Here is a 26138-nt window from a genome sequence, read left to right as displayed (position 1 = left end):
TGCAGGGATAACTTCTACGCTTTATTTTTTAAATAATCTTTTTAAAATAACGTTGCCATTTAAGAGGAGGATTATTTTGCTGTTAAAGATTACACAACGTGAGACAGATTGTATTTCAGAAAAACCTTTTTTATGAAGCAAAAATCTGCCTTTTATATACGTTCCTCTTCAGTCAGTTGGCTTTTTTCACTGGGTGATTTTTATTCTCCTTTGGTGTAACCGCTAATTTATCTGAAATAACATAAGTGTAATTTTCAGGTGTCAGCCATTCTGCCACAGTGGGGATTCATAAAATCATCTTTACTGACAAAAGACTTTCAAATGTTTCATAATGTTATCAATGTGTAAAAAAGTTTGCAGGTTTGTCATAAAACCCATCTGGTACGACTTTGTCCTTTGTGGCACTGAGACGAATTGTCTTTGCTGTACACACGCTCCTTTCAAAACACCTCTAGTGCTGCTGCAAACCCGACTTGACAGATCTATTGTTTTTCTCCCCAGCAGGAGAGCATTAAATCCCTGCACACAATGACACGCTGCAGCTCTTTCCTTTGAAACTCCATTCTTCAGTTTCCTGCAGACATATCTTCACTTTTGACTGCCTTTTTTAGATCTCACCTTGGAAATCCCCCCTTTTCATTGTGCTCCTCCAGACGTTCTTAAATACTGTGCGATTTCCTGAAATACCACTCAAAATGTTTATAGCAGGATGGCACAGACAGGCAAAAAAAGCCATGTTTGTTGGTTGCCAGGTTGTACTATGTACATATAAAAAAAAAAAGAATTTACCATCTGGATCTAATTAAGCAAAGAGGTCAGAGTCTTTTATTGGGTAATTACTGCAGCGATTAATATATTTCAGCTGCAATCAGTGATTTAACCCCAACTGATGCAGTGAATAGCTGGTGTCAATAGAATGTGGCAAACCATCATGGTCGAATGGATATGGTGATTGGAAATAATTTAAATACCTGGTGACATAATGAAATAATAAAATAATAACAGTAGAGCTCACTGCTATGTTTTGTAGTGAAAGTAAGAGCGTTTCCACGCACAATGTGAAGAGTACTCAAGGGATTGGGACTAAACAGCTGTGTAGCCTTAAGAAAACCACTTATCTGTGAGACTAATTGGAAAAAAGCCTTCAATTAGCTAAGAAGCATAAAGAATGGACTGTGGAGGATTGTAAAAAGGTCATGTGGTCTGATGAGGCCAGATTTACCCTGTTACAACGTGTAAGAAGAAAGCATAGGGCATAGTTTACAAGTCTGTATAAGCAGTGTTATGACCTGGGATGGCTTTTCTGGGTCAGGTCTAGGTTCGGTAATGTTAAGTGGCCAGAAAATGATGTTAGCAGATGACCTGTATATACTGAGAAATTGACCTGACTCTAAATGTTGTGGCAAATCGAAATGATGCCTAAGTAAAAGCATGCCGTAATCAAAAGGAGGTCCAAGGAAATATCAGTGCATGTGTGTTTGAGTATTTTTTTTTTGGCCGGGCAGTGTGTTAGTGTTTGATGTACACATAAACATACCTAAGAAACAGGAAGGTCTATAGTTTAAAAAAAATTGCCAGTGACTTGGCTGTATGGACATCTCGAGGACAGGAAACAGTCTAGATGAACGTCTTCAAGTTGAGCAGTGCTGGAGAATCCAAGGGAATGGTTGTGCAGTGTGGGGTTATGTTTAAGCGCTACATAGACTAGTGACTCCTTCCAATATCTATTAATCTACTAATATCTTCCAAAGAAAACACTCATTCAGAAAGTATTCAACAAGTGACACCCTGATCTAAACTGAAATCGAATCTAATCCAGTTAAACAAGCTTGCTAGTCCCAAGAGATAGATAGACGCCTACTTTAACAAGGTAACTTACAGATGTTTTTCCAAGCTTTCGAACAACAGCAACTTGACGAAAACTGTCTCAAATAAAACACAACGTGACCTGTAATTATTCTGAAACACACACTATTTCTCCAGATTTGCTTTCTCCCTTGCAGAGAAGCACCACACTTGAACCAAACACCCTTCCTACAAAGAACAGGGCAATAAAGCCTTTTCTAAAAATTTAAGGAACCAATCGGTGAACATACCATATCCAGATGTTCTTAAACTCGAGATGATTAAAAAGAGCTTAATGTAAGAACAATAGTGTGTAAACTGAGGGTACCCTCTCCTTTCTCATCTTAATTAGCCACTGATTTCAATCCAGCTCATGACTAAGGCCGCGGTCCCCTCAGGCACGGCACTTAACTCCAGTATGATCCAAAGTCTCCATCATCATGTCTTGAAAGTTGCTCTGGGCAGAACTTTCAGTTAAACACAAACCAAGATGCAATTTACTTCGACGGATGAAAATACAAAAGACTACACAGTGCAGCCACTAGAGTCACCCGAGTCACCCGATAATCCACACTCTTTATTTATGACTTGGAACAATGCCTCATCTTTCACAAGTTTCAATCAAAAGTAATACAAAGTACACAAGACTTGTGGTGGTTTACCGGTGAAGGCATTGTGTTACTGACTGAAAGGTCATGAGTTAAAATCCTAGCACTGACAAGCCTCCACTGTGTGACCCTTGAGTGAGACTTTTAACCTCAATTGCATTTACAACCAATAACTCCATGTCATGTTTCACCTCCCCCTCCAGCACTCTCAGGTTAAAACACACTGGTCACATGACTGCCCTCTCTCTTGGAGAGCCTCTGCCATTACCAAAATGGGACTCGTCTCAATTAGTGAAGTACCAGACACATGCACATCATAAATCTTAAAAGAATTTCTCTGGTGCCTGAGAAAGAGGCTACGGATTTCCAGCATTGGGGCATTTTAGCCGACTTTGGAGCTTTATTATATTACCAGGTGACACAGGTGCTGTCATAGATCTTGCTGTTCTGATCCATCATTGCTCGTATACTTATGCTCAAATTACTTGTTTATTCAATTAACCTCAGTACACACCATCATCGCCTCACCTTTATTGTAAACAAAAGCTCATGGAATATTCAACAGTAGATGTCAATCAAATTAATACCAGGCCATCATGGCTGTCTGTGAGCTTGTGTGTATAGAAGACAACGGATAGTGCACTTTGCTTTCTGGAGTATGTTCCACAGTACTGCCCTGTGATGCTGCATTATCAGCAAAAAAAAATAATAAAAATAATAATAATAATTTATGCCCAGAATATTAAAATATCACCCAAGGTTAAGCATGTTAAGGTGTTAACGTGCTAAATTCTGATGATACGAAAAATATTTCCAGTTTCGAACACTTGTGTAGTACAAAATGAGTGGGATTGAAATAAAAAAATTCAGTTGGCAGGTCTAGGCATATGGCACGGACTGAAAATGGGCTAGTGGGGATGGCAACTGTTCTTTTGGGCCAGGCAGTGTATTATTTCAGCCAGTGCAATTTAACCTATAAAATCTACAAAAGAAAGAAAAAAAATAAATACAATCTCATGCTTGTCAGGTGGTTAACAAACAGTCTTTTTGTCTCTGCTTAATTTGAAATGTTATATCCAGGAAAGCAAAAGCACTGGCAACGTGTGTGCGCGCGTGTTAAAAGCACCAAAACCAGCAGATTATCAACATGCCTACTACATGCACTCATGTTGTGAGGTCATTCCCCTGCTGGCCTTCAGATCTACATGACATGAGCATTACTCAAGCCAACCTACGGCTTGTCAGACATCATGAGACAATCCCTCATACCGCAGCTGGACATGGATCCATTTACAGTACTTGCTCCGTGTGTGTATGTGTGTGTACAGTATATATGTGTGTGTATGTGTATGAGTGTGTGTGTGTTCATATTAAATCTAGTGAACTAAACCCACCCTAAAGACAGATCAGGGACCTGGCTGCAGTTCTGGATTTCGAATGTGGATCATTGTTTTTATCCAGCTGCAAGTATAAAGCATAACACTGAAAAGAGAAAAACAATGTAATAAGTGTTCCCGAACATGTCAAAGTACACCAAGTGTTTAATATCCATTTTTCCTTTTTTTAGAGACTGTGATTTTTTTTTAAGCTACACAAGCAATAAATACTACCCTGCACATTATTTGTAATGGGACTGTCTAAACACGCACAGAAACCCATAAAGCACTGCAATGCAGTGGACAGAGCTGGAACGAGAGAAAGAGAGAGAGAGAGAGAGAGAGAGAGAGAGAGAGGAGGAAACTGGATCAGGAAACTCTGCTACAACAAAGTGCATATCAATCTTTAACTGAAGTTCTTTAACATTAGTAGTCAGTTATTCAGTTTCTGTTTTATGATTATATGCTTGACGCTCCTGAAATACACAAACGTGACAATTAAGGAGAAATGTTTTTTTTTTTTTTTAGCTCTACAGGAGGATACAGAACATGAGCAACCCTATAAACACATTAAAAAAACAACACTTTGCTAAAACGGCAGGTGACGGACTTTAAATTCAATTACTGTGCCTAACGCAAAGGCCTTTATCTTCCAAAACCAGCATTTCCCCTGGTGTTTTATTGCACTTACACCACAGAACCACTTGCCAGATATCAAGTCAAGTCAAGTCGGCTTTATCGTCATTCTAACCATATACAGTTCAGTACACAGTGAAACGAAACAACGTTCCTCCTTTAGTTGTATTTTCAAAAATGTAATCCGTTCTTCTTTATCTTTGTCTTTCGGCTGTTCCCTTTCAGGGGTCGCCACAGCGAATCATCTGCCTTCATCTAACCCTATCCTCCGCATCCTCTTTTCTCACACCAACTAACTTCATGTCCTCTCTCACTGCATCCATAAATCTCCTCTTTGGTCTTCCTCTAGACCTCCTGCCTGGCAGTTCCAACCTCAGCTTCCTTCTACCGATATTTTCACAATCTCTGCTCTGAACATGTCCAAACCACCTCAATCTGGCCTCTCTGACTTTATCTCCAAAACATCTAACATGGGTTGTCCCTCTGATAAACTCATTCTCGATCCTATCCATCCTTGTCACTCCCAAGGAAAACCTCAACATCTTTAGCTCTCCTACCTCCAACTCTGCCTCCTGTCTTTTCTTCAGTGCCACTGTCTATAAGCCGTAGAGCATCGCTGGTTTGTACAACTTTCCTTTCACTCTGCTGATACTCTTTTATTGCAAAACTTTTCTCCACCCATTCCAACCTGCCTATACCGGCCTCTTCACCTCCTTTGAACACTCTCCGTTGCTCTGGACCGTTGACACTAAGTACTTAAAGTCCTGCACCTTCTTTACCCCTCCTCCCTGTATCCTCACCGTTCCTCTTGGGTTCCTCTCATTCACACATGTGTATTCCGTCTTACTGCGGCTAACCTCCATTCCTCTGCTTTCCAGAGCATACCTCCACCTCTCCAAATTTTCTTCCACTTGTTCCCTGCTCTCGCTACAAAGCACAATGTCAACTGCAAACATCCTAGTCCATGGAGACTCCTGTCTAACCTCATCTTTCATCTTGTCCCTCACCAGAGCAAACAAAAAGGGGCTCAGAGCCGATCCTTGATGCAGACCCACCTCCACATTGAACTCATCTGCCTTCTCTAAATCTACAAAGACACAATGAAACTCTTTATTACCTTCTCCGTACTTCTCCACCAGCATCCTCAAAGCAAATACTGCATCTAATGTACTCTTTCTAGGCATGAAACCATATTGCTGTTCACAAATGCCAAAAATGTAATACGTTATTCAGACAATTTATGTAATCCGTGAGCCAGACAGCAGTGATTCAGTTAGTGTGTGTATGTGTGAAAGTCGTCCTATAAGCCCCGCCCCCATCCCCGATTACCCGCACCCCTGTGTTATTCCTGCTGTTAGTAGTTAACAGATTAAGGGCCAAACTTCACTGAGTGATGATGGTAGAATAATTATAAAGGTCTTAACTAAAACAACATGCATGAGGAATCATAACGGTGTTTTAATTTTCTGCAATAGAAAAGTACTCGAACTAGTTACTTTTATCAGAAAGTAACGCTGTAATGTAACTGATTACTTTTTAATGACAGTAATTTTGTAATGTAATTAGTTACTTTAAAAAGTTACGTCCCCCAACTCTGCTCATCAGTGATTGGTTAGATACTTTATTGTGTGTAAAATGGCAAACCAATCAATGCTTCTTCCACAGCGGAGAGGAAAGTTAATACTGGTGCAACAGAGTTGTTCCTATTAACATCAAAAATTCTTCCTGTTAGAGCCAGATCGGGTCGGAAAGATGCATTTTTACTCCTATTGGGCTGTTATTTTCATTATTAGAGTAATATTACGATTCATGCACACTCATCTATTGAAGACTCCTTCCAAAAAAAAAAAAAGGTTTCTCAAGGGAACTTTATCAAGTCTCTACATCAACTTTCATAAACATTAATCGCAGCTGTGGAATAAACTAAGACCCTGCATTTATTGTCAGACTGATCGCTTAAACCAGAGTGTGTGTTTAACGCTGAGCCTGTGCATCATTAGCACAGAGAACATGATCCTGTATACAAGTCTGACACAAAAGATCAGTCACTGCTCTGGAGGCATGCAGGCCCCTGTTTGAGGCATTAAATGTCTCAAAAACCTGGCTGTATTGATCAGACTTAACAGCCAGTACAAACATTCAAGGTTGCGCAAGGTTAAAGTGTGTGAAAGAGAGAGAGAGAGAGAAAGAGGGAGAGAGAGAGACTCTTAGGACAAATTCAGAACTGGTTAATAACCAACTTTTTTTTTTTTTAATGGTTCATAGTTTAAACCTCAGAACTAAGACAAAGTGTCTTAAGCCTTTTGCCAGATTTACGTCTACTGTTCAACTCCTTAAAGTTGTTGTTTTTTTCCCCCGAAAAAGCAACAATGCGAAAGCAAAGCAACTGTTATATATTTAAAGCGACCACAACAACAAACACTCAATCTAATAGAGTTGATCTTCATTATCCAGTGTTTATAATGGCTTAGAACTTTGCCTCCAGTTTCTCATTAACATGACTACGCAGACAAACAAGAACATGTACACACACACACACACACACACACACACACACACACACACACACACACACACACCAATGACTTCATCAGGTACACCTGATGTTTAATCCAAACATCTAATCAGCCAATCACATGGCAGCAACTCAATGCATTCAGGCATGTACAGTAGATATGGTCAAGATGACCTGCTGAAGTTCAAACCGAGCATCAGAACGAGCATCCGAAACTGCTGATCTACTGGGATTTTCACACTCAACCATCTCTAAATGCCAAAATGCCTGGTTGATGCAATGGTCAGACTGGTTCAAGCTGATAGACAGGCAACAATAACAATAACAAATATCATCTTGTTATAACTGAGCTATGCTGAAGAGCATCTCTAAATGTAGAACATTTCAAACATTGAAGCAGATGGGATACAGAAACAGAAAACCACAACAGGTGCCACTCATAAAAACTCAGCTAAAAACTGGAAACTAAGGCTACAATTCACATAGGCTAACCAAAAGTGCACAACAGAGGATTGGAAAAACGTCTTATATTATCTGCAAACTTCAGACAATAGGGTCAGCCTTTTGTAATACACTACAGGATCCAGTCCACCTCTTATCAATGGTTCTGGCTAGTGGTGGTGGTGATGTAATGGTGTGGGGGATACGTTCTTGGCCCCTTAATACCATCTGAGCATCGTTTAAATGCCACAGCCTACCTGAGTATTGTTGCTGACGGTATCCATCACTTAATGAGCGCAGGATAACGCACCATGACACAAAGTTAAAATCATCTCAACCTGGTTTAGTAAATATGACAATGGGTTCTCAAATAAATGGCCCCCACGGTCACCAGATCTCAGTCCATTAGAGCACCTTTGCGATGTGGTAAAACGGAAAGTGACATCATGGATCATGTTAGCAACCGAAATCTCTAAGGAACGTTTCCAGCAACTTGTTGAATCAGTGTTCCAAAGAATTAAGGTAGTTCTGAATTATAAAGGGGGTCCAACCCAGTACTAGCAGTTGAGTTTATATTAACGGGACATGTCTTGCAAAAGAATTCTGGGCTTGGGCATTAAGATGCGAACTCTGATACTTGGTTAATTTAAAAAAAGTAAAATACAGGACCTTGAAATTAAAGGTTGCTTTACATCCGAGTTTAACCTTTTCAGCTTGATAATTGGTAGTTTAACTAAAAGCGGTAGGGAAAGGATGATTTAGCTCAATCCCTGGTTAATAACTAAATAACTATAATTACATTGAAATCCATAACCCTATACACCAATCACTATTCATGCATATACACTGTGCAACATTAAATCTAACATCAGACACAGCCGTGTCTTGTTGACACGCATACATTCAGCTTTAAAGACCAACCTCTGGATCGACTAACACACTCGAACAGCGTGTTATAAAGAGCCAAAGCATGATTCACGTTTATATGCTATTAAATAAAGTCATAAATGTATGCAAGAAATACATGAGTCATACAGCTCTAATGCAGAGCCATGTCTAAATGTGCACCACACACTTACGACTTTATCTCATGTGTTTTTCTATACCACATAAAACAAGCAGCCCTTCATATCTGCCTTTCCTTTTCACGCAAAAAAAAAAAAACCGACTTCTCCAGATGTGAGGCAGGCAGCCGAATCGCTCCTCCACCCTAGGTAAAGAGAGTCTCGAGACTGTGTAACCGTGGATGAGGGAAAGCAGCTCAGGAAGGGCTTGATGACACGAGCACAGCCTTTTATTCACTGCTGTGGTTGTTTAATTTGCTGTGAAGAGATAATAAGATTTCCTCTATTAAAAGCCTGTTGTGGTTTAGCTTTACCCATCTAACTGTGCAGAAACGTCCAAGGAAAACCACTAGTTCTTTTAAAAGTAGTAACCGATTTCCAACACTCATCGTTTGAGGAACACATTATAGCGCATTAAAAAGAGAAAGTGGGGTTTCCAGACTCCATTGTACATCCGTATCTGGTATTGCCTTTGTTTAGTAAGACTGGGAAGAAAAACAAAGAGGAATAAAATAATAATAATAAAATTAAATATACATACACATTTAGCCACCATACAAATAATCTGCTCGTTTCAAGGGCGATACTAATTGTTGTATTATTTTTTTTCAAATATATATATTATCTATATATGTTTAGTGACTCGGCGATTATTAGCTTTTCTGTCATCACGTTGGAAACGAACCAGAACAGAACAAGACATTCAGTGCATTTAGCGCATACTGTACAACAGGTAGAACTGTGCAAAAGAGTGCGAGGAGCGACAACTAGTTGGCCGCACACGCCATTCGGACTTAATGATAGCACGCAGCCATCAGGATTTGCACGCGGGCGGAGTTGCGGGTAAACCTTGTGTATGAGGCGGAGCCGTGGGTAACCTCTAGTTCAATAATACAACGGGATAAAGGAATAACACAACAGGCCGTGCTGTTATAGCAAATATAATCCACCCTAAGGTGAATTATTTTCCTATAATAGCATGCTCCAATTTGTTATACCGTAGTGACATGGCAAGAAGATTTTTTTAAACTCATTTTATACCGTAATGAAATATATACCTAAATTAACAATTATATATTACTGCATCATATGAGTTATTATTTATTAATATTAGATTGTATTTTGGCATCTAGCATACATAGCTGTTACTACAGAAACAACTGAGATTGATAAATAATCAATATTAAACAGCTTAATACTAAATTTTCACTGTAAATTTTTTTTTTACAACTGTATCTCTGAGGTCCTTTTGGGGTTACAGGCAGGGGCGTGGCCTTAAGCACAGCAGGCGTGGCATTAGGCAGAGGAGGCGTGGCCAGGTCTGGGTCGTTCTATAAACAGAATCAAATTATACCCAGGTTGCCAGATTGTCCATATGTTCTCTCTTACTCGCAAATTATATGCACATATATACAGGCTGTAAAGTATTGAGAGGTTTTATGTACACTTTGACGCATTTGATTTTAATCGCTTATTATTAAGATTTTAAACTAAGTTTTGAAGGGTCGCTTCGGAACTGCTCAGGAAACTCGCGAAATCTGGCAACCCAGTACAGAGCGCCAATCTGGAGTGACCCTGTTATTGATCCTAATGTCCTTTATCCTCATTGATTACTGCATGACTGGTTTTCATGCACGAGACTGGGGAAGGGAATGATCTCCAAACTGTTATCAAAGTGAAAGAAATGCAATTAGACAGAACTGGTGGGTTTGTGGCATGAGTGTGAGTGGCAGTAAAGCGGGAAAGGGGGGGGGGGCCGGACACCCGAACATCCAAACATTTACATCACAGTCAGTAGTGGGTAAAATTTCCAAAAAAAAAAAATAATAATAATAATAATAATTAAAGCATCCTGATATGTTTTGTAATTGTTAAAATAATCTGTTTATCTTTCTTACATGGTATTTTTTACACAGCTGCATCTCTCGGATGTCCTAAAGCTAAGCATCATTGCAGCATTTCTTTAGCTCCATGCGAGATTCCCATTTTTCATAAAATGAATAAATAATAATTACATGCTTTGGTAGCTACATACATTTGTATATTTAGATAATATAAATCCCAGGACTAAAAACGACACATAATAATAATATTCACTACAAAATATATAAAGTATGTTCCCAGATTTACATGACGAGGAAAAGAAGGACTATAAACACAGGGCTTTAACCTAAATGTTTAAGTTATTAGCATATACTATATATTTAGTCAACAATGTAAACATTTTATTCAAACATTCTAACGGTATATACTGTAGTATGGGTTATATAGTACTGTATATGGTTAGCCAACGAGCTAACAAGGACGCTAAATGACAGTCAGATAAGCAGAATTTTAAATCAAATAATTTATAACAAATAATAATAATAATAAAGGAAACAAAAAAGATGTGCAGGTAAACATGAAAGAACCTGAAACGCTGCGCCTTTAAGGGGATCAAAGAGGGGTTTGTCTGATAACTCGGTTACTTTGTATTTAAAAGTAGCTGACAGCAGATTAGCAAACCGAGCTAGCTTTGTTGTTGGGATGAACGTTAGCCCACATGCAGAGGGAATCCCGTGCAGCTCTTTCTGCTCACACACACACACACACACACACACACACTAACGCAGCTCACTGACATGGTGCAAACTTTTTTTCTTTTTTGCTGGAAAATGAAAAATGTGATTTCACCTACCTCTGAGGTCGCTATCTTCTCGCAAAGCTTCCGTTAGTGCTTTCCAGATATTGCATCCCAGAAGACAGAGCACAATCACGACGGATCTGCTGACCTCCACACAGCGCATTATTAAAACTTGGAGTAAAGAGAAATCTGCTGAGAAAGATTGCGGTTTCTACTGCAGCAAACATCCGTTCGTGGTGTTGCTTCTTTCCATATTGTAGGATGTTTGGATCCTTAGGGTTAGATGTTGCAAATCATCCTGAAAAAATCAGCCAACATCCTCTGTGTTGATGCCGCCCGAGAACTCCTGATACAAAAAAAGCTCAAAGATTGGAGGGAGTGCAAGAGCGCCACCAGATTTTAACCCTTTCCTTTCCTCCCCTCTTTCAGTTCCTGTAGTACATCACATTCAAGAAGGATAGCACTGGATTCTGCATTGGAAAAAAAAAAAAACATAACAAAATACATCCCTAATATTTACAGTTCATCTACAAGATATAGCTAAACACTACATTACATTATAGCTGCATAACCATTTAGTATTCTAGATTTGCAAGAAAACACACTCTCTCTCTCTCTCTCTCTCTCTCTCTTCGTTTTATAATTAAGCAAAAGTTAAGCAACAAACCTGGAGAACATACTGTAGGACCCTAGCTTAAAATTGCTAAGCACAACACTAATACTTTAATATGAACATTTTAATATGTTTCACAGTGGATTTTTCCATTAATAGGCGGTGTAACACAGGCAAAAAACTTAATGGGCACCAAATTGTATTGTGTCCATGTGCCTAAGACCTCATCGCAGCCATGCTCAAAGCAGTCCCTCTTGTGTGATATTGCTTTTATACTACAGTTCCACAAACACCATTTATTATCAATGAATTATTGTTATTTCCTTGTTTAATAACACATATCCTTCTGTGGTGGCACGCTGGCCTAATAGTTAGCACTGTTGCCTTGCCCCTCCTGGGTCCTGGTCTGAATCCCGCCTCCGGTCTGTGTGTTGAGTTTACATGTTCTCCCTGTGCTTGAAGTTCCCCAGAGTACTCCAGTTTCCTTCACAGTACAAAAATATCCTGACTGGAATTCCCAAATTGCCTATAGTAAGTGTGTGTGTGCCTTGTGATTGGCCTGTTCAGGTTGTGCTCCGCCCCTGTGACCCTGTATACATGATAAGTGGTACAGAAGATGAATGAATAAATATCCTACCATAACTGGTGGAGCTAGTGTATTGTGCACGGTTAATGTAATTACTACTGTAAAACAGGGGTGAAAGAAGTTTTTATTTCTTACCTGTACTATGTAGCCAAAAAGTGAATAGAATAAACCATGGAGGTGGTGGACGGTCCCGCAAGTTTCTTAATTTTCTCTTTATATTTCCACTTATTCCGGTTCAAAATATCAGCTACTTTAACTTCTGCTTTCTGGGTTTAAATCCCAAATAGTCTTAAATGGAAAGCTAGTGTGCTATGCACTCTACAATAATTTATTCAACACAACAAATAGTCCTCCTGATATCTGGTTACAGAGTGATATGGGATTCAACCTATAAAGTGATACACATAGTTAAAGGTCCCAGTGCTGTTACCATCTATTATCATCACACGTGAAATGCCTCATGTCCAAACATATTACTCGGTCGTAACTAACTGTATAAAGTCTGTGTAAATCATGTCTATTTGGAAACTTGTCAGATGAGATAACGTAAGATGTTATGTAAGGCAGCTGGTTATAGAATCACCTTTATCTATTAACAGTTATACCATTCAGGGTGATTTCCAAATTGTCTAAAAAAAAGATTACATATTTACTCTTTTGTTCCCAACTATGATGAATTGAGATGCTTTTGTGTTTATGCTACTAGTTTATGCTACTGTTATGTGCTCGTATGTACCTCAATCCACTGAATGTTGAACTATTTACAATCAGATCACTCAGGATGCCAGCTAATGTTCTGTATGTTTATTATTGCTGTGTGAACTAAGCAGTTCTGTGCTGTACTGATGTTACAGGACAATGTTAGTGCAGCTTCACAGGGAAAACATTTTCTAATATTAATAAAAAATTAATTGATTATAAAGTATTATGCACTAACAGCAGATATATTGTTATTTCCAACAGTAATGCATCTTTTCACATATTGGTAAAAAAACATTTTTTATTATATTTCTTGGAAACATGCCATATGAACATAGACAAGTCAGGCCCAAATGATTATTTTCAGCCACATGATACACTTGTGCTGATAAAAATGCATTTAAAACATTGTTTATTATATTTAATATGCATTAATTTTACTGGGAAAAGGGTAAAAACCCTGATACATATTTATAAGCTATTCTGCTCTTAGGAACAATTGAAAAGTGCAATGCTGCCACCTTGTGTCCATGATTGTCCATGAGTCTTTATGTGCATTTAATATATGACACTTAAACTTAGCATATTTTTAACATAAAAATGGAATCCTAGCTTTTCCTTAAACACTAAAAATAAAAAATTAAAAAATCCTTGTATTTGCTACTTCATTATAAGTAGCAGATACATACACGTAAATAATATACCAGTTTCCAGATTACATTATTTCACACATAAATTGGTTTCACCAACACCAGAGGATTTTTATTTGCACAATTAATTAATAATCATAATAATAACATAATTCAGGACATGTGCACTGTCCTGAATTATGTTACAAGGATAAGTCAAACATTATCTGCACTTTGGCTGTAGAATTACTCACTCACTCATCTTCTATATCACTTTATCCTGTATTCAGGGTCACGGGGACCTGGAGCCTATATACTGTACCAGGGGGCTTAGGGCACAAGGCGGGGTACACCCTGGACAGGGTGCCAATCCATCGAAGGGCACACACACACATTACAAGCAATTTGGGAACGCCAATTAGCCTAACTTGCATATCTTTGGACTGTGGGAGGAAACCGGACTACCCGGAGGAAACCCACCAAGCACAGGGAGACATGCAGACAGTCATGCACACAGAGACGAGAATTGAGACCCTGGAGGTGCAAGGCGACAGTGCTAACCTGCACACATAGTTTTTTATGAATAACAGCACCAGGTACACTTTCAGACCACAAAAAATGCACAATGCTCTTTTTTTTTTTAGCAAATCACACTTGGTGCATCAATTGCTTGCGCTGCAGTTACAAATGAACTGATTTAACATTTACACCTGCAAAACAATGACTGGAAAGACAGTAGCCTTAAATAGAAAATGCTGATAAGACGGTGCATTTTTAATATGACTGGAGTGCAGATCATTTTTGACTTACCCTTGAGTATATTCCCCATGGACTAAGACTTAAGGCATTAAGCTCACCCTCTAACTGACTTGTCCTATATTTACCATCAAATCAATATATTGTGGTAATATCCTCAAGGGTGAATGTTTGCATGGAGTAATGAAGAATGGAACGACTCCTTCAGTAAAATTATAGCTGAAAGTAAAAAGATGTGTGTCAGTATCAGCATCAGAGAACTCAACCTGTCCTCTGTCGCAGTCCAGCCGAACCCTTATTTTCCGTAGACTCTCTTTAGGATAAAGCTTGAAGGCTGCTGCTGTTGCAACTTGTGCGTGATATTCACCACAAGAAGCCTTGACACTCCAAGCTTCTCTATCCAAGTCAGTTTTTCCGGTTCTGGAAATTAGTGCAGTTGTCACACCGACCTCCCAATCAAGAACATCCGTGACTTCGGTATCCCAACTATGGATACCAGAGGTAAATGCTTTAGAACCCACAACGCAGTACAACTGGTCAAATCTTTCTGGATTATTAGGGCTGTGTTGTGTTCCATGACCGCGCTGGACACTGGTCAGATCATCTGAAAGGGTAAGCTCAGGGTGGGATGTGTTTGGGTCCAAAATCACAGAGCCTGCAGAGAGAAATGTGAACATTGAAGATCCAAGAACGATTGCACAACAGATTTTAGGTAAGTTTTTTTGTTTGGAAACTCACTGTACTGAACAACTTCCAGCATCTTTTCCCACACTCTAAATGTCAGGTTCCCCAGGTGCTTAGCTTCATTAATCAGTGATTCTGGGGACATTTGTGGCTCTTGACAGGAGCTCTGAGCTCTGCTTTAGGTAGTAAAGTATTCAGGAGTTGGTAGTGTTATGGGTTCTGATGGGTTCTGATTTAAAAAAAAGATGACTTACCCTTTTGCTAATGCTCTTAAGCTCTGTAAAAAAAATCCAGACATACCAGTCAAAAATATGGACAAAGAAGCAGTTTATTCATTATTACTATTTCCCTGCTATTAAAACATTATAACTCCATCCCATCCTTCTAGGAACCTCTGTAGTCAAACTAGGGTCCTTGGAGGCCAGTGGTGACCATTACATTTATACCCATCTTCTATAACCGTTGTAGGACCTCTGGTCAAAATTAACATGCACATTCACAAACTACAGGCAAATTGGGAACGTCAGTTAGCCTAATCTGCATGTCTTTGGATTGTGGGAGGAAACCAGAGAACCTGAAGGAAACCCACCAAGCATTGGGAGAACATGCAAACTCCATGCAAACAGACCCAACGCAGGAATCGAACCCATGACCTCAAGGTGCAAGGTGACAGTACTAACCACTAACCCACCAACATTATAATTAATTAAAACTATTAAATAATGCAATGCAAAAGTTTTAAACAGATAGGAACCCTTGAAGATTTGAGCTCCTGATTGGTCTTACATGCTAAGGTCTAGGCCAGTTATCTACCTGCATAATAGTCAGACTCTCACTTCCCAAGTCATCTTTTGCCATTTTGAGCATAGAGTATAAATACAATATCCAAATATTTATCTCTTCAATCTTCTGTTTCATCATCACACTCTTCTGCTCCTCTTCCTGTCTCAGAGCGGCTAATCTGGAGGCTTCTTCATCTTGAAGAAACTGATGAAGCTTTTCAAACTCCTTCTTTATCTGCTGCTCTGTTTTCTTGGTCTGATACTAAAATGAAGAGATTTTACGTTAAGTACTATACATTACTTTTAAATAATAATAATAATAATAATAATAATAATAATAATAATAATAATAATAATATGCAGTTTTTTTTTTAGAAATACTTCTTCTCACCTTTATACATTTTCCAGTTTGTTCATAATTTGACTTGAGTTTCTTGAGGACCTGATACTTGTTCTGTAAGTGTTGGAGTGATGATTTAAGATCCCTCTGAAATAAATAGACATTGTAAACTTAGTTCATCCAAGCAAAGTAAAAGAAAAAAAAACCTTATTCGATTTCCACAACCAAAGCTATATAAGCCTATTCGCAAATTACATTATAATATTTACAACCAACAAATTAAGATATAGAAGTAGCATTTCATAGCACTAATATACAATAAGTCAAAGTAAAGAATTGGGGGCTTACTGTAAGGGTGCTTTAGTATTTATTTAAGGAGCGCTACGTGTATTCAGTCACCTTATGCATATTTGGAAATTATACTGGAATGTATACACATGTTGTTGGTCTTTCGGCTGCTCTCTACCAGGGGTCGCCACAGCAGATTACCCAGTCCGCACTACAACTTGGCACAGGTTTTACGCCGGATGCCCTTCCTGACGCAACCTTCCATTTTATTCGGGCTTGGGACCGGCACTGCATCCAGTGGCTGGGGTTTGGACACTGGCTGGGAATCGAACCCGGGCCTTCCGCATGGCAGGCAAAACACCTACCACTGAGCCACCAGTGCCCTATATATTGGAATGTATACACATGCTGTACATAGTTTTTAAAAAAGAAATAAAAAATGACAATATATATTTTTATTTGATAAACTCTAACATAAGGAAAATGAGTTAAAGTAATGGATTTCAGGGATCAGAGAAACCTAGCCATGGGGTTTGTGAATTTATTTATTTAGTAACAGGGTAAAAATCACACCTTAAAAGTTTTGGATTTATGGACTTATGGATTTCTTATAGTTATTGGTCTATTTAATGTGAGAAAGTGTTGGAGACAGATTTTTGTTTTATAATCGACAAAACCAACTAGATTAATGAAACGAGCAAAACAAGGACTAGAAGAACACAACACGAAACACAACAGGTTACAGGTTCTCTTTGTGCCTCCAAGGCAGTTATGGCCTCTCACTCTCTTTCTCCCTCTCCCAGTAGTTAATGATGTTATTCTTATTAACTAACAATTTGACTGACACTAGTTGTGATAACCTTAAAAGATCCAAATCAAAACATTTGTAAAAAAAAAAAAAAAAAAGAAAAGAAAAGAAAAAAAAGTTTGTACTGTAGTGATTAGATTTTTTAAAATGGAAAATTTGTTATTATTTTTAGGAACAATATATTTGTCAAGTTCACTGACTTGGTTGAAGATCAGATCACAATGTATAACAAATCAATGCAGAAAACCATAAAATTAAAGGTTAACATACTTTTTCTTGACACTGTATTGTACCCAGTAAAATGCAACTTCATTTCTAACATTTATATAATGTGTTTTTTTTTCTTGATTTTTGATTGATATTCTGTCTCTATCCTTTAAAATAAATAATATGATAAAAAAAATGATAGACTCTTCTTTTCTACGTGAGTAGGCAAACTTACAAAATCTACAGGGGATTAAATAATTATTTCCCCCACTGTAATTGATAATCAGCACTATTTATTCCACGTTATAGTATCTGATCGGGGTGTAATGCATTGTGTGTAAACAAAAAAACATTGATTTTAAATGAATGTTAAATCAATAATTTTCCAGTGTTAACACCCTAAAACAAATTCAATCATGACATACTGTATTGTGGTTAATAATGCTCCTCAGAGAAGAAAATATTGTTTAAATACAAGGTAAAAAAACACTCTAACACACACCTGTTTTTGGTACACACTACTCATGCGCATAACACCATCACGACCTGTAGTTTACCCGAGACCAAATTAGCAAACTTTCAGTGATAAATCACTACGAGTGTAACTCAACTCAGAATGCACCCTTTAAATAGAATACACCCTTTTTCATCTTAACAACGTAAATGACATTTCTGCAAACAATTTTACTTGTCTCACCTTGTGGTCATGTGCCGCAATATCTATAGTGCAACGTTTATGATTTTCATGTGTTTTTGAGGTGCGACACACTGCACACAGCAGCTGCTCATCCTCCAGGCAGAAGAGGCTGAATTTCTCATTGTGTAAACCGCAGAGTGAAGCTTTCTCATTCCTTTTTCTTTCGTCACGATTACACGGAGTAGCTGTTTGTTCTCTACAAACAGGACATTCCAGAGACCCTGTGCACTTCCAGTGCTCCTCGAAACAGACTCTGCAGATATTGTGTCTACAAGACAGGGAAACTGGATCCTTCAAGATGTTGCTGCACACAGTACAGGATGATTCTCTAGCAGAGAAAGGAAGCTGAGAATCCATTTGTGTATTTGACTTACAAAACTCTCTTTTTATGATACGGTGGTAGTTTGGAAATCAAGGCTGTGCCGTGTGCTCGTGGAGGCTGACCTGTTTTGGTCGTAAAATGAGCTGCCCCCATCTGCTAATGTGATCTTTAATACGTTCAGGGTTTATTTTCAGGTCAGTCAGGGTGTGTCAACCTTAGGGGATCATTTGCAAATCATCACGCAGCACACACTTGGTCCATATGAAGTAAAGTATGTTTAATGTAAATTAGATCGCAAGTTTCAGTCATGTATATAAGTATTTGTGCTAATACTGGTTTTTAATTGAACTTGATAGTTTTCAATTTAGTGTTTCTGTCCAAAGTGGTATCCAAACACAATGTGCACAAGGCTTTAGCATAAGACTCTGAGATACTTAAATTAATACCACTATAACAGTGAGTGCATAATATAATGAATCAAATCTCTTTGCAAAAGTAGAAATAAGGTAGAAACTAACCTAAGAGTAAGTAAGGGACTTTTTGGCACTGGCCCACACTGAAATTTGGTTCACCTCCGATTGAAATTTAAAGTCAGAAACAGAACACCATTGGACTTGGACATTACAGGAGCCCAGTGGGAGTTATTGCCACATTCTCTGTACAGTCCTTACCTCACTCCAAGCCATTTCCACATGTTTGAAAACGCTCTTAAAGCTCCTGGGAGGCCAGCATTTCAGATGTGAAGCAGGGAATCTGATCATGGCTCCGGCATACTGAGAATTTTTATTACCTTGATGGTATCCAGTATGTAGTAGTGAAATAAGTGCATGAGATAAGTGCATTAGGGAAGCAGGAGATTATATAGAAAAATATAATTACATGCATACATACAGTGGTTAATCAATCGGACTGTAGGTCCTACCGTCGCCGCGCTCGGCGGTACCGTTTGGCTTTGTGCGTTTGCTGGCTTTTACCGTTGAGTGGCGCTATATAACTACAGGCTGACGCCTCAAGCCTTAGTTCATTCTCTGCTGGATTAAGGAGACACAGAGTTTTAGAACAGCACGTAGTAGCGGATAAAATCAAGTAAAACATTGTAGTTAAACAAATTTATAATCACAGAACTAAAATGACGATACAAATGTAGAATTTAAATTAAATCTTATTAGGATCAAATTTAAACAAAATAAATGTTAACACAGTGAGCCTTTAAATTTTATCACGTGTAATTAGAAAAAAACGCGTGTAGGATTTTGTGTCGTCTTATATCTTGTGTTCTTTAAATTTATAGTAGATTTATTAACTAAAATAAATGACCATAAAAATTATAACATTGTCAGGACGTTCTACTGCGTCAGCTGATGTTGGTCATTCAGCCCCGCTTGTGTTTTTGCGTTATTATAAGAATGAAATGCAGTAGACTGTTATGATCTGTAACAGGTTCGACCCATGTTGCACGGGCGGCACCATAAAGCACGGACACGAGGCGAGGTCTTACGGGAAAAGGGTAATTTATTTAGGTAAAATGGGGAAGGAAAGTGTTGAAGGAGGGAGAATGGAAAGAAAGGGATAAAGGTTGTGCATGTGCAGTTCCAGGGGCTGTGCCACACTGGCATGCGGGCACACAGCTGATGCTAAGTGTTGGTGCGAGTGGCAGAACTGAGCACGCGGAGGCAGCGCTCCTGCACGCTCCCTCGTGACGGCGCTTCTCCCGCTGTCGATGGCCGGCGCGAGTTCTCGCTGACGCAAAAACCTAACCACACTTTTCCTCTTCGGCAGCGAGGCTGCGAGGGCGGGCACGGTGCGGGAGTGAAGGTGCCGCGGGAGCTCGCGCAGCTCTTTCTCGGGCTGTCCTCAGCGCGGAGATCAAAGGGCGGAATTCTAGTGTCCTTGTTTAAAGTGCCTGGTCGCGTCACATCTCCCCACTGACATGCTTCTTTCATATTCTCCATTACATCACGTACTTCCCAGACCTCAGACAAACCTCCGCGCCTTGCTTTTATAATGCGGAGCAAGCCCGAGATCATATTAACGTTAATTATCGCCAGCCGGCACAAATAGGCGGCCCCGTCCCCTTTGCTGCCTATTCAGGGAGCCTACGGAGTGAGGGAGTAGTTATAGTAGATTTGGGCATACACCCATCACACGCGCACGCCGTGGCAGATCATCATCATTGTCCTAAACTTGTATTTCATAAGGTTTTCCCAGCGGTGGTACAGCGCAACGGGGGTCATTATTTACTATTAAACATTAAACGATTTTACAAAACTTAATGCGTGCGATTAAGCGCTGATTCTACGTAGGAAAGTAAAGAAGAGGATCCTGATGCTCAACATTCCGGAGACCAAACCCCATTTAAATTAAATTAACAAATATTGCATGTAAATAACAATAGCCCACGTTTAAAAAAGCATTTTTATTTAGATTATAAAAAATATATATAAATAATCCTGCATCTGTTTTAGGTGTTCCAGCTGCCACTGTTCTAGAATTCAAATTAAATCAAATCTTATTAGGATCAAATTTTAGCACAATAAATGTTAACACAGTGAGCCTTTTGATTTTATCACTTGTAATTAGAAAAAAAGCGTGTATGGATTTGTGTCATCTTATTTCTTGTGTTCTTTAAATTTATAGTAGATTTATTAACTGAAATAAATGACCATAAAATTAAAACAGTGTTAGGACGTTCTACTGCGTCAGCAGATGTCGGTCTTTCAGCCCCGATTGTGTTTTTGCGTTATTATAAGAATGAAATGCAGGAGACTGTTATGATTTGTAACGGGTTCGACCCATGTTACTCAAACAACTCAGTTCAGGTGTAAGTAAATGACTGTGCTGGGGGAGGGAGGTGCTAATGATTTGGTCGGCTCTGTGTGTGTGTGTGTGTGTGTGTGAGAGAGAGGGGTGTCGCGGTCGTTTTCAGTGAAACAAAGGCTCAGCTGAAAAATGTTAGGCACATCAGTCACTTAACCCCCAATAAAAGGTATTTGAGTGTTATGATAGTTGTAATATAACAGATGCGCACTGAATACTAAACCAGGCACGGAGATTAATGAACCAAGATAGCCCCCATACCCGTTTAAAAAAAAAAAACCCAAAGAATATTATTGTGTATAGACTGATTAAAAACAATGCAATTTATGCTATCATAAGGAAAATAACAAGTTCTTCCATTCCAATGATTAAAAAAGGTAACAATGTCAACTTTAGAATCTAAAATTACACAAATTGAAATCACTGAATACATACACACACACACACACACACACACACACACACACACACATATACCATATATATACAGTGGTGTGAAAAACTATTTGTTCCCTTCCTGATTTCTTATTCTTTTGCATGTTTGTCACACTTAAATGTTTCTGCTCATCAAAAACCGTTAACTCTTAGTCAAAGATAACATAATTGAACACAAAATGCAGTTTTTAAATGATGGTTTTTATTATTTAGGGAGAAAAAAAATCCAAACCTACATGGCCCTATATATATATATATATATATATATATATATATATATATATATATATGGTATTCCAGTATACTAATCCTGCTTTGCCTAAAACCAAAGCTTTGTCTTATTCCAAATATTTTCCCCATTCCCTCCCACTCCTGTTAAGAGTCTGACCAATCCTAAATTTTTATGTAAAAGAGTCTAACCACTCACCCATCGTCTATACCACTTTATCATGTATTTAGGGTCATGGGGGGCCTAGAGCTTATCACAGGAGGCTTAGGGCATGAGGCGGGGTACACCCTGGACAGGGTGCCAATCCAGACACAAACATGCATTTACTTACAAACTAAGGCCAACGTGGGAATGCCTAATCTGCATGTCTTTGGACTGTGGGAGAAACCGGAGCACCCGCAGAAAACCCACCAAGCATGGGAAGAACATGCAAACTCCATGCACACAATCGGACCCTAGAGGTGCAAGGCAACAGTGCTAACCACTACACCACCGTGCCGCCAGAGTCTAACCAGTCCTGTCTAAATCTGCAACTCACACAGCTCCCTTTTCCTTTTTTTTGAATCTGCCTGCACCCACAAACTCTGTGTTAAGAGTAGGACAAGGATGGTGCGAAAAAGACAAAAAAAGAAAGAAATAACAAAATATATAAAGAAAGATAAAAATAACTGCGCCCTGACCTTCACAAATTTGATGTCTTCTGATTGTAATTTCACTTATATGTCTTTGATGTTGAGGTTTAAGAGAGCATTTATTTCTTCTTGAATTATTTCGTTATTTTATTTTTTACACTCGTTGTTTTCTGCTGCTCTTCCACCTCTAGTTCAGTCACCATGTGTGCATTTTCAGTCTGCAAAAACAGCTTAAGTTTCTTAAAATCCTCATTTATCTGCTTCTTTGTGTACTTTGCCTGTTGCTGATATGAGAAACACAGATGTCAGTCAGTCATACATGCATACAATATATGTTTGACAGTTTGTTGGCTATAGGCTTAATAATACTAATGGACGAAAAAAACATTAAAAAAAATATAAAGATATCAACAGTTTATTTAAAATTAAATGCTCTTTGGTTACATTCTTATACTATGTTAGGATCTTAAACCAGCCCCAAGATTCTGTGTGACACACAACCACAGAACCGACTTACAGTACTTATGAACTTGGGGGTAGTCTTGTGTCATTCCAATGTTATTCCTGCTACTTTACAGTATATAGTTTTATTTACTATACCCAGGTTATTATCAGGATTTCTACCTAAGCTGTGGAACCTTAATGCTTTCTAATTTAATCGATCACCAAATATTGAATGGGTCCTAGCATATAACAAAGGATAAACAAATTATATTCAAATGATATAATTGTATAACTCGTCATATTTCAGGCTTAAGTACGTATGCTAGTCTTTGTTGCAGAGCGTCTCTGGATCTACTCGGATCTTCAGGAAGGTCAGACACAGGTTTTTTAAAGCCAGGTTGATCAGAGGCTCTGTAACGAAACCTTTCCAGCAGAGCAGACACGCTCACGCTGTGACCGCACGTGAGGAGCACGGCCTCCTTTAAGACCTTTCAGCACACAGGGCACGTGAAGTCCTCATCAGAGAAGAACCGTTTAGACGCCATAGCGAGGGCTTCTTCATCTACACACTTACTGACTGGTTACAAACAGTTTCAGTGCTTTAAAAATCAACAAAATAGCTCTTATTTAAGTTTCTTGTTAATTAATCTAAAGTTCCTCAAGTTATAATCTTTTTTTTTTTTTAAATCAGGGTTTGAGAAGTCTTCTTAATGAACACTTGGTACTTCTGGGTTTTTGGAATTTTATTTCCGCTGCTACAAAGGAACGAGGAATTTGAAGAGGAAGAACTGTGACATGATCAGAGTATGACATGACAGTATCCCTCACCATGCAAGTCACTCTTCTTCTTTGTCTTTCGGCTGTTCCCTTTCAGGGGTCGCCACAGCGAATCATCTGCCTCCATCTAACCCTATCCTCTGCATCCTCTTCTCTCACACCAACTAACTTCATGTCCTCTCTCACTGCATCCATAAATCTCCTCTTTGGTCTTCCTCTAGACCTCCTGCCTGGCAGTTCCAACCTCAGCATCCTTCTACCAATATATTCACAATCTCTCTTCTGAACATGCCCAAACCACCTCAATCTGGCCTCTCTGACTTTATCTCCAAAACATCTAACGTGGGTTGTCCCTCTGATAAACTCATTCTTAATCCTATCCATCCTTGTCACTCCCAAAAAGAACCTCAACATCTTTAGCTCTCCTACCTCCAACTCTGCCTCCTGTCTTTTCTTCAGCGCCACTGTCTCTAAGCCGTAGAGCATCGCTGGTCTCACCACTGTCCTGTACACCTTTCCTTTCATTCTCGCTGATACTCTTTTATCGCACAACACACCTGACACTTTTCTCCACCCATTCCAACCTGCCTGTACCCGCCTCTTCACCTCCTTTCCACACTCCCCGTTGCTCTGGACCGTTGACCCCAAGTACTTAAAATCCTGCACCTTCTTTACCTCTGCTCCCTGTAGCCTCACCAATCCTTCTGGGTCACTCTGATTTACACACATGTATTCCGTCTTGCTGCGGCTAACCTTCATTCCTCTGCTTTCCAGAGCATACCTCCACCTCTCCAAATTTTCCTCCACCTGTTCCCTGCTCTCGCTACAGAGCACAATGTCATCTGCAAACATCATAGTCCATGGGGACTCCTGTCTTACCTCATCTGTCATCCTGTCCATCACCAGAGCAAACAAAAAGGGGCTTAGAGCTGATCCTTGATGCAGACCCACCTCCACCTTAAACTCTTCTGTCACACCTACAGCACATCTTACCACTGTCTTACAGCCCTCATACATGTCCTGCACCACTCTAACATACTTCTCTGCCACTCCAGACTTCCTCATACAATACCACAGCTCCTCTCTTGGCACCCTGTCATACGCTTTCTCTAAATCTAAAAAGACACAATGCAACTCCCTGTTACCTTCTCTGTACTTCTCCGCCAGCATCCTCAAAGCAAATACTGCATCTGATGTACTCTTTCTAGGCATAAAACCATATTGCTGCTCACAAATGCTCACCTCTGCCCTTAACCTAGCTTCCACTACTCTTTCCCACAGCTTCATTGTCTGGCTCATTAGCTTTATACCTCTATAATTGCCACAGCTTTGCACATCTCCCTTGTTCTTAAAAATTGGCACCAATACACTTCTCCTCCATTCCTCTGGAATCCTCTCACTCTCCAAGATCTTGTTAAACAAACTTGTCAAAAACTCTACTGCCACCTCTCCTAAGCACTTCCATACCTCCACAGGTATGTCATCAGGACCAACAGCCTTTCCACTCTTCATTCTCTTCAACGCCCTTCTCACCTCACTTCTACCAATATTTGCTACTTCCTGTTCCCCAACAGTCACCTCTTCTACTTTTTGTTCTCTTTCATTTTCCTCATTTATCAACTCCTTAAAGTACTCCTTCCATCTTTCCATCACCCTCCTGGCATCTGTCAGTACATTTCCATCTCTATCTTTAATCACTCTAACCTGCTGCACATCCTTCCCATCTCTATGTCTCTGCCTTGCCAACCTGTACAGATCCCCCTCTCCCTCCTTACTGTCTAGCCTAGCATACAAGTCCTCATATGCTCTTTGTTTGGCCTTTGCCACCTCTACCTTCACCTTACTCTGCATCTCCCTGTACACCTGTCTACTCTCTTCAGTCCTCTCAGTGTCCCACTTCTTCTTAGCTAGCCTCTTTCCCTGTATACACTCCTGGAATTCCTCATTCCACCACCAAGTCTCCTTGTCCACTTTCCCCTTACCTGATGATACACCAAGTACCCTCCTACCTGTCTCCCTGATCACATTGGCTGTAGTTGTCCAGTCAACTGAAAGCACCTCCTGACCACCCATAGCCTGTCTTAACTTCTCCCTAAAGACTTCACAACATTCTTCCTTTTTCAGCTTCCACCACTTTGTCCTCTGCTCTGCCTTTGTCCTCTTCGCCTTCCTCACTACCAGGGTTATTTTGCACACCACCATTCTGTGTTGTCTGGCTACACTCTCCCCTACCAACACTTTGCAGTCACTGATCTCTTTCAGGTTACAACGTCGACACAAGATGT

At 39.4% G+C, this 26138-nt stretch overlaps 2 protein-coding genes across 2 annotated transcripts in view; both read right to left on the bottom strand.

The window, feature by feature from the left end:
• fam171a1 (family with sequence similarity 171 member A1) overlaps positions 1 to 11441 on the bottom strand; it is a 37774-nt gene extending 26333 nt beyond the window's left edge. The window contains exon 1 of the mRNA XM_053487944.1: positions 11163 to 11441. Coding sequence (XP_053343919.1) covers positions 11163 to 11271 — 109 coding nt within the window. The 5' untranslated portion in view covers positions 11272 to 11441. The remainder of the gene's footprint in view (positions 1 to 11162) is intronic.
• Positions 11442 to 14482: 3041 nt separating this feature from the next.
• On the bottom strand, positions 14483 to 18554 carry LOC128513851 (E3 ubiquitin-protein ligase TRIM35-like). The gene is made up of 6 exons (XM_053487397.1): positions 18198 to 18554; positions 16249 to 16344; positions 15889 to 16119; positions 15330 to 15352; positions 15130 to 15251; positions 14483 to 15046 (listed from the first exon to the last, which is right to left on the bottom strand). Exons 1-6 carry the CDS (start codon positions 18552 to 18554, stop codon positions 14496 to 14498), a joined length of 1380 nt encoding a protein of 459 aa, XP_053343372.1. The 3' UTR covers positions 14483 to 14495.
• Between the last annotated feature and the right edge of the window lie 7584 nt (positions 18555 to 26138).

Source organism: Clarias gariepinus, chromosome 26 (genome assembly GCF_024256425.1).
Source record: "Clarias gariepinus isolate MV-2021 ecotype Netherlands chromosome 26, CGAR_prim_01v2, whole genome shotgun sequence".
Taxonomy (NCBI): domain Eukaryota; kingdom Metazoa; phylum Chordata; class Actinopteri; order Siluriformes; family Clariidae; genus Clarias; species Clarias gariepinus.
The sequence above is the reverse complement of the archived record's forward strand: the minus strand, read 5'-3'. Positions and strand labels throughout refer to the sequence as shown.